At 42.3% G+C, this 16,464-nt stretch overlaps 1 protein-coding gene across 1 annotated transcript in view; it reads right to left on the bottom strand.

The window, feature by feature from the left end:
* Gycalpha99B (guanylate cyclase 1 soluble subunit alpha 2) overlaps positions 1-16,464 on the bottom strand; it is a 112,283-nt gene that overhangs the window by 18,626 nt on the left and 77,193 nt on the right. The window contains exon 8 of the mRNA XM_089739822.1: positions 10,639-10,817. Coding sequence (XP_089595948.1) covers positions 10,639-10,817 — 179 coding nt within the window. The remainder of the gene's footprint in view (positions 1-10,638; positions 10,818-16,464) is intronic.

The following is a 16,464-nucleotide window of genomic DNA, read 5'->3' as shown; positions in this document are numbered from 1 at the left end:
ATTATATAAGTCTAATAAGCCTGACAAGTAGATTCGTACCAACAGTAGATATAAATATGTAGGGAGATATAAAATTAGAAATTTACTATTGTGATTTTGCTTAACAGTAAAATTTGTTCTCATATGTATATTCCAACTTGCAGGATTATTCAAAATCACTAACTTTGTTTTCGAAAAGGCTACCATATATATGTCGGAGGCGGCGCCATGGATGGCTGAGCGGTAGTTTCGTCATCACTCGTATTCGATTGAACTCAGTTTAGTCAATAAAACTTTTCAATAATAATTAGTGAAACTCAACACACACAACTTTCACAATGACAGGATAAACCGACAGTTTCGTTGCACATACCGACAGACCGACTGACTGACTGACTGACTGACAGAGACTCACTGACTGAGACGGACGGAATGACTGTCTGATACGGAATGCCACGACTCTGTCCACGTACCGCCATTTTATACTGTGGCGTTACGGAGTCTACCCTTCATTTTGTGATATTTATCAAAACAACATTTCATCATTTAAAATAATAATCAAAACCACCGTCTTAGTATTATTAAAAGTCGTTATCCACGACACGGCCATTCTGACACGTCACACGTCCTCGTGTGATGGTTAACCTACAATCAAAAACATCCACGAGAACACTTGTTCCGCTCGATCACTCCTGACTACACTTTACGACTTATCGGAAAATTTTAAAAGTCATCAAATAATTTTTATTCTAAACACAAATTCTATAACGACATTGAAAGATTACACAAACGAAAATAAGTGATTTACTACTGCTGCAAGTTCTCCCCGTACAATTCATGTACACAGTAACTAAGTCATCCCTGTGACTACAAGTGTTCAATGATAGTCATCCCTGTGACTACAAGTGTTCAATGATAGTCATCCCTGTGACTACAAGTGTTCAATGATAGTCATCCCTGTGACTACAAGTGTTCAATGATAGTCATCCCTGTGACTACAAGTGTTCAATGATAGTCATCCCTGTGACTACAAGTGTTCAATGATAGTCATCCCTGTGACTACAAGTGTTCAATGATAGTCATCCCTGTGACTACAAGTGTTCAATGATAGTCATCCCTGTGACTACAAGTGTTCAATGATAGTCATCCCTGTGACTACAAGTGTTCAATGATAGTCATCCCTGTGACTACAAGTGTTCAATGATAGTCATCCCTGTGACTCTAATCGACAGTCATCCCTGTGACTCTAATCGACAGTCATCCCTGTGACTCTAATCGACAGTCATCCCTGTGACTCTAATCGACAGTCATCCCTGTCACTCTAATCGACAGTCATCCCTGTCACTCTAATCGACAGTCATCCCTGTGACTCTAATCGACAGTCATCCCTGTGACTCTAATCGACAGTCATCCCTGTGACTCTAATCGACAGTCATCCCTGTGACTCTAATCGACAGTCATCCCTGTGACTCTAATCGACAGTCATCCCTGTGACTCTAATCGACAGTCATCCCTGTGACTCTAATCGACAGTCATCCCTGTGACTCTAATCGACAGTCATCCCTGTGACTCTAATCGACAGTCATCCCTGTGACTCTAATCGACAGTCATCCCTGTGACTCTAATCGACAGTCATCCCTGTGACTCTAATCGACAGTCATCCCTGTGACTCTAATCGACAGTCATCCCTGTGACTCTAATCGACAGTCATCCCTGTGACTCTAATCGACAGTCATCCCTGTGACTCTAATCGACAGTCATCCCTGTGACTCTAATCTACAGTCATCCCTGTGACTCTAATCTACAGTCCTTTTATGAGAACCATCGCATATAGATTTCTCGACAAGAGAACATTCGGCACCAAAATCCAAATAAAAATAATACGACTCACCAGATTGTTCTCATTTACCAAAAATACTCGATATTACACAGCTACCGGCATGTCGCTCCGCTCGGCCGGTGAATAGTTGACCCATCGAGCGCCGACAGACGGCGCTTGCGTCCCATATCTCGTATTGGCTGCAGCAATCACGTGTTGATTGCGACATGGTCTTCCTGGCTGTACACGTCCTTACCCACGAGAACGTCGCCGCGCTGTGACGCCGGCAGCGCGCGATCGCAGTCAGAGCTATTCAAGGATACCTCACAGTCTCCTACGAGGCGGCGCGCCCTAGCGCAAGTGTAGCCGGAGCGCGGGGGCTCCAATCTCGGCAGTCCGTGCTAGAGGCGTGGTGTCGTCGTTTGGCGGACCCGTCGGCCGGCCTCCGTACCGTTGAGGCGATCTGCCCGGTTCTCGCAGACTGGGTAGGCCGCGACCGCGGAAGACTCACCTCCGGCTACCTGTGCAGACTCACAAGACATTTTACCACCACGCAAACTTTTTACCACAGCAAATCTTACCAGCCACCACGCAAACTACAATTTGGCGGGTTCCACCTCTCCTACACGATGTTACTCCCACACTGCGGAAACCAACCGCAAACACTTGTCAAGCACGCACAAGCACGCACTTCACCAGAAAAACTTGCATCCGCCAGCGGGACCCGAACACCGCCGCGTCGCCAGACACGAACGCACCGGACGTCTTATCTTACAGGTCACGACGACTTCAGATGTGTCAATTTTTCTTCCCCACGGAAACTTGCTTGCTTTCTTGTTTGCTTGCTTGCTGGAGCTCGACGTCATCGAACGTGTAATGTTATTGGTATTGAATCTAGTAGATTCTAAAATTTCAGCGACGATTCACAGTCTCATGTCCTGGTTTACTGCACTAGTGCCATGTAACTCTAGCAGTAGTCATTGGCTTAAAAACGATTCGTGTCGGAACTACCCACTCGTCATGACAGATCCATTATTGCGATCGAAGTTTCACTTGAGACTTGCACTTGCCTTAATTTCTTGTAATAGCTTGTTACGTGTCGTATTTCCGCTAGTAAATGCGATGTGATAAATCGAGAGTCAACTGGGCAACATGAGCCAGAACGTAAGATGTGACGATTTATTCGTGGCTCAGATCTTCCATCGAGGTAGCAGACGTTATGACACGACTTACGTATGCTGCATTCACGCTCTTGTGGCGTACCACTACTAGTATTCTGATCTGCATCATGTTTTTTTGCTGTACTTCGAACATGTTCAAACACGTCACGCCAGTGAGAGTAGAGTCCTGATCTCACTTCTGATGTCGGAGGCGGCGCCATGGATGGCTGAGCGGTAGTTTCGTCATCACTCGTATTCGATTGAACTCAGTTTAGTCAATAAAACTTTTCAATAATAATTAGTGAAACTCAACACACACAACTTTCACAATGACAGGATAAACCGACAGTTTCGTTGCACATACCGACAGACCGACTGACTGACTGACTGACTGACAGAGACTCACTGACTGAGACGGACGGAATGACTGTCTGATACGGAATGCCACGACTCTGTCCACGTACCGCCATTTTATACTGTGGCGTTACGGAGTCTACCCTTCATTTTGTGATATTTATCAAAACAACATTTCATCATTTAAAATAATAATCAAAACCACCGTCTTAGTATTATTAAAAGTCGTTATCCACGACATATATATTTTTATTCTGAGTTATTTGTGGTTACATACCTACTATTAAGACAACAGCGTGTCTTCTAACAGGCTTAATTTTAGTGCAAGAGGATCTTTCTAAACAATAATTTTTCGCTATTGTTCAACAGTACTTGGGATGCGACCTTGGCTTCCAAACAACGTACTGTATGCGGTTACCTCTCCGCAGTGGTAATATCTTTTATCATAATTTTATGTCTGGCTATCTCTTTTCTGAGTATTTTGTCATACATATATATAGAATATGATTAAGTTTCAACCCTATCCAATTGTTCAGAATGGTCATTTAGTGACTTTTCAGAAATTTTGTAAATTACGCATCCCTTTTCTTTTAATCTTTTTGGTGATGACACTGTTTCATAAAACTGGACCCAATTATTTGAAAATCTTGGCAAGTTATTGTTCTATTATGCCGATATTTTATAGTTATAGGCAGGATATTGTATACTGAGCCGCTTATTGGCTAAGTCATAATTATAATTAAACATAAAGTAACTTAAAGAAAAAAATAATTAGGTAGTCTGTTTACTTTTCATTTTTGAAATTTGAAGTTTAACTCTTGACATCGCAAACCTTAATACTTATTAAAGGTAAACAAGTACCCGTGCAGAAAACTTTTGATTATAATATTCCCCAATTTCTAAGAATTATCAACTAATTTCAGCCAATTCAGTGCGAGAAATGACTAACTTTTGCAAAATGTTTAATTTGGATAACAATACGGACCTCATTAGAAGAACGAAGCTTCAAACTAAACTTTCGGTGAAACTTTCTCTGTCTGATTTTATGGAATTATGGAAGTCTATTAAAACATTTTTTTTTAATTCGACTTCTGTATAGGAGAGCCCAAGACCGGGTTCCGTGGTTTAAATTAGGAGAGGTATATAATAATATCCAGCTTTGGACGACTACAGGCTAGTAATATGATTATGACACCTTGTGTTAGTCATTATAGGCTATTTTTTTATTGCTTAGTTGGATGGACGAACTCACGACTACCCTGATGTTAAGTGGTTACCAGAGTTCATAGACATCTACAAAGTAAATTCCGCCAACTACTTTGAGATATGAGTTCAAAGCTCATCTCACTATTAATAAGACCAGGATTGTATTAACCCCTTAATACTTAAGGGAGAGTAAACTAAGTTATGCCCAAAAAATAGGTATTAATGTATCAATAACAATCTACAATTAAAATTTTAATTGCATTTGACTATCTTAATAATTGTCTTGTATTGTGCCTTTATTATTTTATTCCACAAAATATATTTTTTACTTTCTTTTTCCCAAAAGAAACTTCATTTTCACTACTCTCTTAACATTCAAATAGAATTGGAAACGCCCGTTGTAAATGGAATTAAATAACAAGGAACCTATAAAAACATTTTGTGGTATTACACGCAAAAAAGGGTTTTCCATTGAAAGATAAAGGGCTCTGATTTAAAAGTAAGCAATACTGTTTTATTGGATTTGTTGTTTGCCTGGACATCGTCACTCGACGTTTCTCGTTATTTTGAATTAGAATCATTTATTTTTGGTATTGTTATGATTTGGTAAATCAGGTTGTCTCGATATACGGTTACGTATTATTTTTTTATAATATATAAAAACAATTTTAATTTAGTTCAGTCATTTTAGTTAATCATGTTGCTTGCAAACACCGCCGAAATACTGGGAACTCATTAAATGCGAAAATCTTAATAAGAACCCGTTCAATAATAGTATGTGTGTGTGTGTACAGGCGTGCATATATAATTTAATAAATTTATCAGTTTGATAGGTAACATCATGGATATGCCCTTAATGGCTCTATGCCCGATTTTCATTAGTTTATAGTAGATTTTAAACGGTAGGTGGCGGCTTGACTCTGGTGGGTCGTATATCCCGGACGGAGATAGGACGTCGGGTGTAATAGTGCAGGGGAGTTGTTTAGTGCGGTAGGGTCCTAAAATTCCTCGAGCCTGCGGTCTGCTCCCAATACCTGCAGATCGTCAAGTCCCACATACCCCGCGCGACCCCTAGGCGCGGAGACCTCGTAGGAGGTTCGGCCCCCGGCCCGAAAAAAAATGGTGGTTCGTATACTCGTCTGCCTAAAAGCGCAAAAAATATAAAAATTGCACGTAATCCATCTGATGGTTCGATGTCCGGAAAATCTAATTTATTTCTTTTGATTTACCAAGCATTTATTTCTTTCTCAAGGAAACAGCGATGTTCTTAACATTGTTGATTTCCCAAGGGAACTTTCTTTTGTCCCTTGATGACTTATTAATTTGCTAAAAAAATTTGATCAGTTTAATCGAGTATGGTTCCCCGTAGTTCACGAATATAAGCAAAACTTTCTTCGCGACTAAGAGCTCCTTTCAAACCCAGTTTGAAAAAGTCATTAACATCACAGTTGTGGAGGCTTGCGTCACTGATGGAATTTAATTTGTGAATTTCACAACATCGCTGTATGTCTATATAAATACAAAACAAATGCACTCACAGTGGAAATAAATAAGTGTAATAAAAATATATAAATGTACTCCATTGTTTTGGTCTACGCTTCCTATGGTAAAAGTCGTATTATCAAACATTACGAAGAAATGTACAAACTTTTTTTTTATTGCCCTTGTAGGCAGACCAGCATACGGCCCGCCTGGTGGTGAGTGGTTACCGTCGCCCTTGGACTTCAGCAATGCCAGAGGCAGAGCCAAGCCGCTGCCTAAAAACTTCTAGAACAATACTCAAAATACTATATATTTTATACACGTATATATTTTGTAAATCAAATGGCTATGTACCTGTACTTTATTTAATTCGCGGCGCCACATGCAGACCAACATAATCCCGGGGCAAACGTTTTCTGGGAACCTGTTCAATTCCTTGGTCAAACATAGTTAAGGGGCTAACAAACGGACCGAATGTTTACATTCCCTTACAAATCTAAGTTAACGAGCTCATTTTGATACGGGTTTTACTTTTCGAACATTCTCTTCGCTTCAGAAAAGGTTTGTTTAAGTTGGGCGTTATATGATCGTCTTATATGGCATGAAAAGTTAATTCTGAGTAGTATAACGCAAAAAAAACAAGTCTAACTGCGGATCATTATATTTTAAATTAAATTGATGCCATTAAAGAATCGAAATACCTATTACTTTTTTATTCAACTTACATGTGTACGTTAATATTACGTTTTGTCAATAAAACAAACATTATTATATATCCCGTTATGTATATTAAATCTGGCTGTAGTGTTTCCCATTTTGCTCCCTTCTTGTGAATCCTCTACGAGTTCCAGTTTGAAGAGTAGAACGGCAAATAAAAAATGCAATTGAGACTATAACATAATTTTTCAAAATGTGTGACTGCGTTTTAGATTTGAAGTCTATTGGCTCCAGTACCAAAATAAAAACAATAAAAACAAGACACTAAATTACACTAAAAGCAATTAACACAAACAAAACGGAAAACACCAATAAACAACATTCCTTATCAGATCAATATTTGAACACGTACCATCGGAGTATATTTATCTTGTACTTATCCATGAAACACCTAAACCAATTTGGGCTTAATGTAAATAATTCTGTCGCCATCCACTTGGTAATATTGTTGTGTACACAAGTACAAAGGCCCCTCTTGAAATGGAAGTGTTTTGAAGTCCACTAAGAACGTTGGACCACAAAGGGATGAAGACGACCGGGCAAATTGCTGACATAGCTTCAGGGGATTGCTGGATGTGTGATGTAAGTGTATTGTAGTGGGAAATTATGTTATTTGAGTACGAAAACTATGTGTGAAAAATAGCCGTCTGCTATCATATTTTACGGGTTGCTATGTCTTTGAGTTGCCAGTCCTCTTGATGAAGATCACTTTGTGATACAGCCGTTCGTTGAGCTGGCTTAGTTATTTTGTTTGAGTTTAATATTATAGTTTTTACAACATAAAACCTTTTCTTATCTGCTATTATATCCAGATTATTATTATACTATGATTGGATCTTACCATTCACATAGTATAGTATAGTATAGATTGTAATTAATTCCTGTTTGAAGTTTAATAGATTTTTAAAGCTATTGCTTTGCTTGCTAAGATACAAGCAAGTTCTTTCTCAACATGCTGTTAACTAATTATGATTACTAGAATGTTTGTATCTTGTGCTTATTACCGCTCACCGTGAGGTGTAAAGTGGTGAGTGCCACTGGCAATCCCTTAAACTAATACGCATAATTAAGTCATGGCAGAAATAAAATGAACGCTTATACCAACAAATCTGAAATTAAAACCCAAAAATCTTAACGTTAAATATGTTGTATAGTTAATAATACGAACAAACATGAATTGGAATTAATTTTAAATTGATTGTTGTCGGCTGTGTAATTTTGATTCTACAATATTCCGAGCTTGGTTTTGATTTTAATGTCGTAAATTATGTGCCATAATTTCATATTTCATATTTTTGTAAATTACAAGAATCAAATATTCTGCTCTAAAAATGTTAAAAAGATTCTTTCGCAATTCATTCGCAAAGTTCTGAGTAATCCCGTAATTCGAGAAGCAATTACAAAAACTTGGAAACTTGAATTAATCTAATCTATAACTAAAAATTTTAATGTGATAAGTTGAAAATTTACACGAACTTGTAATTAATGGAGTGAACAATGATTAAGTACATAAAGTTTCGACAGCTAATGAAACAAGGGCTTATAGGTTAACTTTGAATACACTTCATTATGATTTATCACGTGACAATGTTGATGATAAAAATGAAGCTTTCGCGACTTAATGTTATTTTGAGTCCAACCACAAGAACGCTACTTTGAAACTGGACCCACAAGAGTACGTAAGTTAACGATAGGCCTACTTCTTTTGGGATTAATTTACATTTATATTTGTAGCTGACGAGGAAGAATCTCAAGAAAATCTCAAAGATCATAAAGGTCAAGCTTAGGACATTGAAAGCTGTAGCACCAATTATTTAGATAAATAATGTAGTGAAATAAGTTTTACTTGTACAATGATATTAAAGCGGTCACCCAAATAAAGACTCATAAATTCAGAGGAGTTATCTTAAATTGTAACTGAAAACATTTTCATAGTGTCAGACGGTGAGAGATTAACCAAAATAATGCCATTTTTATTCAAAGATTACATTTTCTTGGCGAATATTACTTATTCAGTAAGCTAGCGGGCGGAGAATGTCTTCATTCCGTGTCGTAACTGGAGGTAATGACAGTGGCTTAAGTGCCGCCGAGGCAAAAAGTAAATGCCTGATATTACAATATTTCTGATGTGGTTCTGGAAATTTTAATTCGTGTCGTTACTCTGGTATTAGGTTCGTTTTGTGCAACGAATATATTTTTTCATAGAAAGGTCAATCAAGTAAATACATTGGCCTATTTCTTCTGCATTATAATATTGACAAAAAATGCTATAAATATTTTTTGAGGCAATATTTGGTAGGTTTCAAATTTCGGCAATTTGGCATAGCCGTCTTTAAGGAGCAAATGAATGAAAAAATATTGTTCTGTTATATGATACATTGTATTTGTTATTGAACAACTGGATTATAACTAAGATTTTAAAATTCGCAAACCTGAGTATTACTCATTGAGAACGAGTAAAACTCGCCCTCTGAGGTTTCCGGGTGCAAGCTAAATTTCTTCGCATATGAATTGACGCAATCCTGCACAACTAATATTATTAATATTTTTTGAATGTGAAACAAGCATACCAAATATTAATTATAATTTTGTTATTATTACAAGATCAGCCTGTGCTTTCTATGTATTTTAATTTAAATTATCTAAATGGAGGGATGGAAACGAAATAAAATTTATAAGGAGCGTAACAGGAAAAACCAAATACCGAACAATAATAAGTAATATTATGAGTACCGAAGAATTCAGGACTTTAATTTTAATGAAATTCTTTTTAATTAAGAACCGAAATTACTGCATTAGATATAAACGATTTAGGCATTCTTATTTTGCATATTAGAATAATAGCATTTACTATTTATGACATAGTTGTTAGGACATTTTATTTTTACCATAATCGAAAATTTTACTCTTCTTTGCTCATTTTAAATGTGGATCTGGCGTATCAATATCACTTACCTTTTCGATAGTACTATACCTATAAATACATATTATCATAAGGTCTTATCATTTTCTCAAAACGAAAAAAATCAACTTAAGACACGAAACATTGACTTGGTTGAAAACAAACTCCACACATATAAATGCTCTTGGAACAAAATATTAAATCGAATTACTAAAGGTAATAATAATAATAAAGCTGAAAATCTTCTTGAAATTTCACAATCAAAGCTACCTAAAATAGGATTCCGAAGAAATAGCCTTTTTGTACACATCAAAGAGCTGACAAAATTAAACCTTATGATTAATCAAGATCTTATCAGGTTTTTGTTTTGATAACGAGATCTCTGCAACCTTTGAACCGTCTGAATATCCTTTGATTCAAAGCTCTGCTTCGTATTGGCTATTGAATTAAAAGATAGGAAATTCTTGTTCCATAATATTAACGATCATGCAAATTGTATTATTGTTTAGTCATATTATTTTCACACAGTTCATTATAGTGTTCAGATGTACAAAGCAAGTAGAAAATAACTTGTTATAATCATCACGTTAATGGTTAGAAATATACATACTACATAGGTATAGGTATGTATGTATCTTTCTAACAAACATAACCTAAAAATGATGTCTCTTTTTTTCCCTACCTATGCTAAGAGCCTTCAGAGGCTATTTCAGCTTCACCCTAACATGTAGGTGAGCTCACGGGGCTCAAACCGAAGTGTTGGTAACACTGGCCCTAGCAAGAGCAGTGCTTCGCAGAATCTACCACCGGATCGGAAACGCGACCCACTGAGAAGATCCGGCGAGAAACTCAGTGGGCTGTGTCTGTGGGTTAGTTCGCTCGTCGAGCCCTTCGTCGCAAGCGACGGGTTCGACGAGGACGGTGACCGGATTATGTCTCATGAAATCTCCGATGTAAGGGATCTTTAAATTGCTTGCAGAAATTTTTTATAATTTGTTTTGAAATTAATTTTCACTTACCTCAGCCAAAGAAGTGGACCCCGGTATCTTCAAGCAAAACATGAAGGGAGTATTGACCCTTTTCAGTATCTCACGGAAATCTAAGGGGACTCCACGAGGACGAAGCAGCCTGAAGAACGTGTTGAGAGAGGAACCATGAGAGGCGAGGTGCATTCCGAAGAGACGCATGAAACCTCCACCTGAGCAACCATAATCAAATCAGTCATGGATGTAAATATTTTAGGGAAAGAAATTAACATGGAAAGAACTTCTTCAAACGAGGCTTGCGGAGAGTACGGCAAGCGGCTTGCCTCTGTCTCTGGCATTGCTAATGTCCATGAACCATGATAACTACTCAACATCCGATGGGCCGTCATCATCATCAGCCTGCGGCAGTCCACTGCTGGACATAGACCTCCCCCAAAACTCGCCACTGAACCCGCTCTTTGGTTCGGATCTCAACTATCTGACTATAGAGGCAATAAGAAAAGACAAAGGGAATATCTTTCACCCAGCAAATGAAAGCGATTGGCTTTCAATTATGGCAGATATTCTAGGGCGGATATTTTAGAGGAATCCACAAAGGGAATATCTTCCACCCAGCGAATAAAATTACTTAGTTCTGAACTGACGAGTAACGGCCAGTATTTCATTATTCGGAACTTTTTTTTTTTTCAAAAATCTTCTTTCCTATAACAGGTACCGCCATAATGGTTTTAATAATATGGAAATATTATTAAGTAAATGTAAAGCTGGAAGATCATACATGTTTATTATCTTAAATGTTAAAGTAAAAAAGGGTGCGTGTACTTAAGTACGCGCGTAAGAAATTATACTTTATTTTCATTAAATTTATTTCTTTTTTTTTTTTTATTAAAATTTTAATCAATTTGAAAAAAAATCGATTAAACAACATCTTCAAAAACGCATATTGGACATCCCTTTTCTTGACATCGTATAAATTCAGTAATTCTCGGTACGGTTCGAAAATCATTCCGATAGAGGCACCCGTCACGTGCGGACGTGCTCATCGTCCACTCGATCGCCCGGTCTTTGTTCGCCCGGCTTTTGTTAGCCCGGCCATTGTTCGCGCGGCCTGTGTTCGTGATACATCTGCCGACCAAGTGTGTTTCCTGGAAGCTTTTATTTGTTTTGTTTTAGTTATTTTTGTGTTCGTGGAACATTTGCCGACAAAGTGTTTTCCTGCAAGTATTTATTTGTTTTGCTTCTTTTTGTAATTTCTGTTTTGTTGTGCTTTTTCTTTGTCCTGTAGTAATCGCGCCGCATTGCCACCTGTGTTCAATAGAACCGCTCAGGTCCGAGAAGTTGGGGCCTCGCCGCAAGGCGAGTGTTTTCAAGACCCGGGGCCGCCCCACCTGGGTACTCAGCGATCATGGACGCTGTATTCGTGGAATTCCTCCGACTTCGTCACCCACAGCTCGCCTCAGAGTTTCTGGCTTTCAAGGCCAATCACACTGCGAGCTCTCTCGAAGACTCCGCCGTGCTCGCTGCTCCTGCGTCGCCTTCGTGCAAAGCGTCTACATCGAGCACCGCAGCCTCCGTCGTGCCTGCCGTTCCTGCGTCGCCTATACTGGCGAGTAAAACTACTGCGTCGTCCGCCGTGGCCACCGTTCCAGCAGCGCGATCATCCGCGGCCTCCGTCGCGCCCTCCAAAACTCCTGCTTGTAGGTCACCTGCGCCCGCCTCCTCGTCCTCCGACTCTGACTCGGAGATGGAGGTCGACCTCGCCCCCGCCTCATCGACGGATGGATTCACCCTGGTACAAAAGGGTAAGAAGCGTGCCGCGGAGTCTCGAGCTCTCGCGGCCGCTAAAATTAGCAAAGCCGCGAACGCGTCGCGCCCCCGCCCTCAGACTCCCGTTGCGCCTCCAGCCCGTGCCACTCCGTCGCCGCGACCGGTGGCGCAATCTAAAACTCAGACCCCTCCCCCGGTTATCCTTCAAGAGAAGGCAGCTTGGGACCGAGTTTCCCTGGCCCTTAAGGCCAAAAATATTAATTTTGCCAGCGCCCGTAATCTCGCCAACGGGATTCAAATAAAAGTAACGACACCCGACGACCATAGGGCCCTCTCAAGTTACCTCCGAAAGGAGCGTATAAGTTTCCACACTTATACGCTCCAGGAGGAGCGCGAACTCCGCGTTGTCATACGTGGAATCCCGAAGGAGCTAGATGCCGATCTCGTCAAGGCAGATCTGATAGAACAAGGCCTACCAGTAAATTCCGTGCACCGCATGCACACCGGCCGCGGTAGGGAGCCATACAATATGGTTTTAGTCGCCCTCCAGCCTACCCCCGAGGGTAAGCAAATTTTTAACATTCGGACCGTCTGTAGGCTCTCCGGTATTGCCGTCGAAGTCCCCCATAAAAAAGGCACTCCTAGTCAGTGCCATAACTGCCAACTGTACGGGCACTCTTCCCGTAACTGTCACGCGCGCCCCCGATGTGTTAAGTGTTTGGGCGATCACGCCACGGCCCTCTGCGCTCGCGACCAAAAAACCGCGACGGAACCGCCTAGCTGTGTCCTGTGCCGAACACAAGGTCACCCCGCGAACTACCGTGGATGCCCCCGAGCTCCAAAAATAAATCGCCGCGTCGCCCGTCAAAACCGCCTCCGAGCTTCCGGCCCAGACATCAAAGCCACGGTACCCTCTGTGCCGAAGGCTAAACCTGCTTTCGTGCCGGCGTCGGTGCCCAGCGTCTCGGCTTGGGCTAAACCGTTGCCGTACACGAACACGGCTACAACTCTCTCCCCGACTCGTCCCACCCCCGCGACACGTCCCTCCCCCGCGACCTGCCCTCCGACCGCGTCCGAAAATCTCGCTCTAGCGATTGACTTTTTTCAGTCGATCAACTTTGAGCGTGTTAACGCTTTGGGTGACGCCATTCGCGCCGCCTCCACTGCACAACATTTCATCGCCGTTGTGCAAGAATACGCTGACGTATACGCGTCGTTAAATACGTACGTCCTCCCCTCACTCCGCCGGTAATCAATGGCGTACATTAGTAGAATAAAACCCTTATCCGTAACAATAGGATTTTTTTAACGCTTACGGTCTCGCAAATCAACGTGATCAGGTTTGTGATTTTTTGCGTGACCATCAAATTGACATTTTCTTAGTGCAGGAGACCCTACTTAAGCCCGCGCGCCGTGACCCTAAAATCGCGAACTATAACATGGTCAGGAACGACAGGCTCTCTGCCCGTGGTGGTGGTACCGTTATTTACTATAGAAGAGCCCTGCATTGCGTCCCGCTCGATCCTCCCGCGCTCGCTAATATCGAAGCATCAGTGTGCCGAATCTCACTGATGGGACACGCGCCGATCGTTATCGCGTCCGTTTATCTTCCACCGGATAAGATCGTTCTAAGCAGTGATATTGAGGCGCTGCTCGGTATGGGGAGCTCTGTCATTCTGGCGGGCGACCTAAATTGTAAACACATCAGGTGGAACTCACACACCACAACCCCGAATGGCAGGCGGCTTGACGCGTTAGTCGATGATCTCGCCTTCGATATCGTCGCTCCGTTAACCCCGACTCACTACCCGCTAAATATCGCGCATCGCCCGGATATACTCGACATAGCGTTATTAAAAAACGTAACTCTGCGCTTACACTCGATCGAAGTCGTTTCAGAGTTAGATTCAGACCACCGTCCCGTCGTCATGAAGCTCGGTCGCGCTCCCGATTCCGTTCCCGTCACGAGGACTGTGGTGGATTGGCACACGCTGGGCATCAGCCTGGCTGAATCTGATCCACCATCGCTCCCGTTTAACCCGGACTCTACCCCGTCTCCTCAGGATACCGCTGAAGCCATAGACATCTTAACATCACACATCACCTCGACATTAGATAGGTCATCGAAACAAGTTGTAGCGGAGGACTTCCTTCACCGCTTCAAATTGTCCGACGATATTAGGGAACTCCTTAGAGCTAAGAACGCCTCGATACGCGCCTACGACAGGTATCCTACCGCGGAAAATCGTATTCGAATGCGTGCCCTACAACGCGACGTAAAGTCTCGCATCGCCGAAGTCCGAGATGCCAGATGGTCTGATTTCTTAGAAGGACTCGCGCCCTCCCAAAGGTCTTACTACCGCTTAGCTCGTACTCTCAAATCGGATACGGTAGTAACTATGCCCCCCTCGTAGGCCCCTCAGGCCGACTCGCGGCCTTTGATGATGACGAAAAAGCAGAGCTGCTGGCCGATACATTGCAAACCCAGTGCACGCCGAGCACTCAATCCGTGGACCCTGTTCATGTAGAATTAGTAGACAGTGAGGTAGAACGCAGAGCCTCCTTGCCACCCTCAGATGCGTTACCACCCGTCACCCCGATGGAAGTTAAAGACTTGATCAAAGACCTACGTCCTCGCAAGGCTCCCGGTTCCGACGGTATATCTAACCGCGTTATTAAACTTCTACCCGTCCAACTCATCGTGATGTTGGCATCTATTTTTAATGCCGCTATGGCGAACTGTATCTTTCCCGCGGTGTGGAAAGAAGCGGACGTTATCGGCATACATAAACCCGGTAAACCAAAAAATCATCCGACGAGCTACCGCCCGATTAGCCTCCTCATGTCTCTAGGCAAACTGTATGAGCGTCTGCTCTACAAGCGCCTCAGAGATTTCGTCTCATCCAAGGGCATTCTCATCGATGAACAATTCGGATTCCGTACAAATCATTCATGCGTTCAACAGGTGCACCGCCTCACGGAGCACATTCTTGTGGGGCTTAATCGACCAAAACCGTTATACACGGGAGCTCTCTTCTTCGACGTCGCAAAAGCGTTCGACAAAGTCTGGCACAATGGTTTGATTTTCAAACTATTCAACATGGGCGTGCCGGATAGTCTCGTGCTCATCATACGGGACTTCTTGTCGAACCGCTCTTTTCGATATCGAGTCGAGGGAACCCGCTCCTCCCCACGACCTCTCACAGCTGGAGTCCCGCAAGGCTCTGTCCTCTCACCCCTCCTATTTAGCTTATTCGTCAACGATATTCCCCGGTCGCCGCCGACCCATTTAGCTTTATTCGCCGACGACACGACTGTTTACTATTCTAGTAGAAATAAGTCCCTAATCGCGAAGAAGCTTCAGAGCGCAGCCCTAGCCCTAGGACAGTGGTTCCGAAAATGGCGCATAGACATCAACCCAGCGAAAAGTACTGCGGTGCTATTTCAGAGGGGAAGCTCCACACGGATTTCCTCCCGGATTAGGAGGAGGAATCTCACACCCCCGATTACTCTCTTTAGACAACCCATACCCTGGGCCAGGAAGGTCAAGTACCTGGGCGTTACCCTGGATGCATCGATGACATTCCGCCCGCATATAAAATCAGTCCGTGACCGTGCCGCGTTTATTCTCGGTAGACTCTACCCCATGATCTGTAAGCGGAGTAAAATGTCCCTTCGGAACAAGGTGACACTTTACAAAACTTGCATAAGGCCCGTCATGACTTACGCGAGTGTGGTGTTCGCTCACGCGGCCCGCACACACATAGACACCCTCCAATCCCTACAATCCCGCTTTTGCAGGTTAGCTGTCGGCGCTCCGTGGTTCGTGAGGAACGTTGACCTACACGACGACCTGGGCCTCGAATCAATTCGGAAATACATGAAGTCAGCGTCGGAACGATACTTCGATAAGGCTATGCGTCATGATAATCGCCTTATCGTTGCCGCCGCTGACTACTCTCCGAATCCTGATCATGCAGGAGCCAGTCACCGTCGACGCCCTAGACACGTCCTTACGGATCCATCAGATCCAATAACCTTTGCATTAGATGCCTTCAGCTCTAATACTAGGGGCAGGCTTAGGGACCCCGG

The sequence above is a fragment of the Bombyx mandarina genome, chromosome A1 (assembly GCF_030267445.1).
Source record: "Bombyx mandarina strain Sakado chromosome A1, ASM3026744v2".
NCBI lineage: Eukaryota > Metazoa > Arthropoda > Insecta > Lepidoptera > Bombycidae > Bombyx > Bombyx mandarina.
This window is presented reverse-complemented; position numbering and strand designations above follow the sequence as displayed.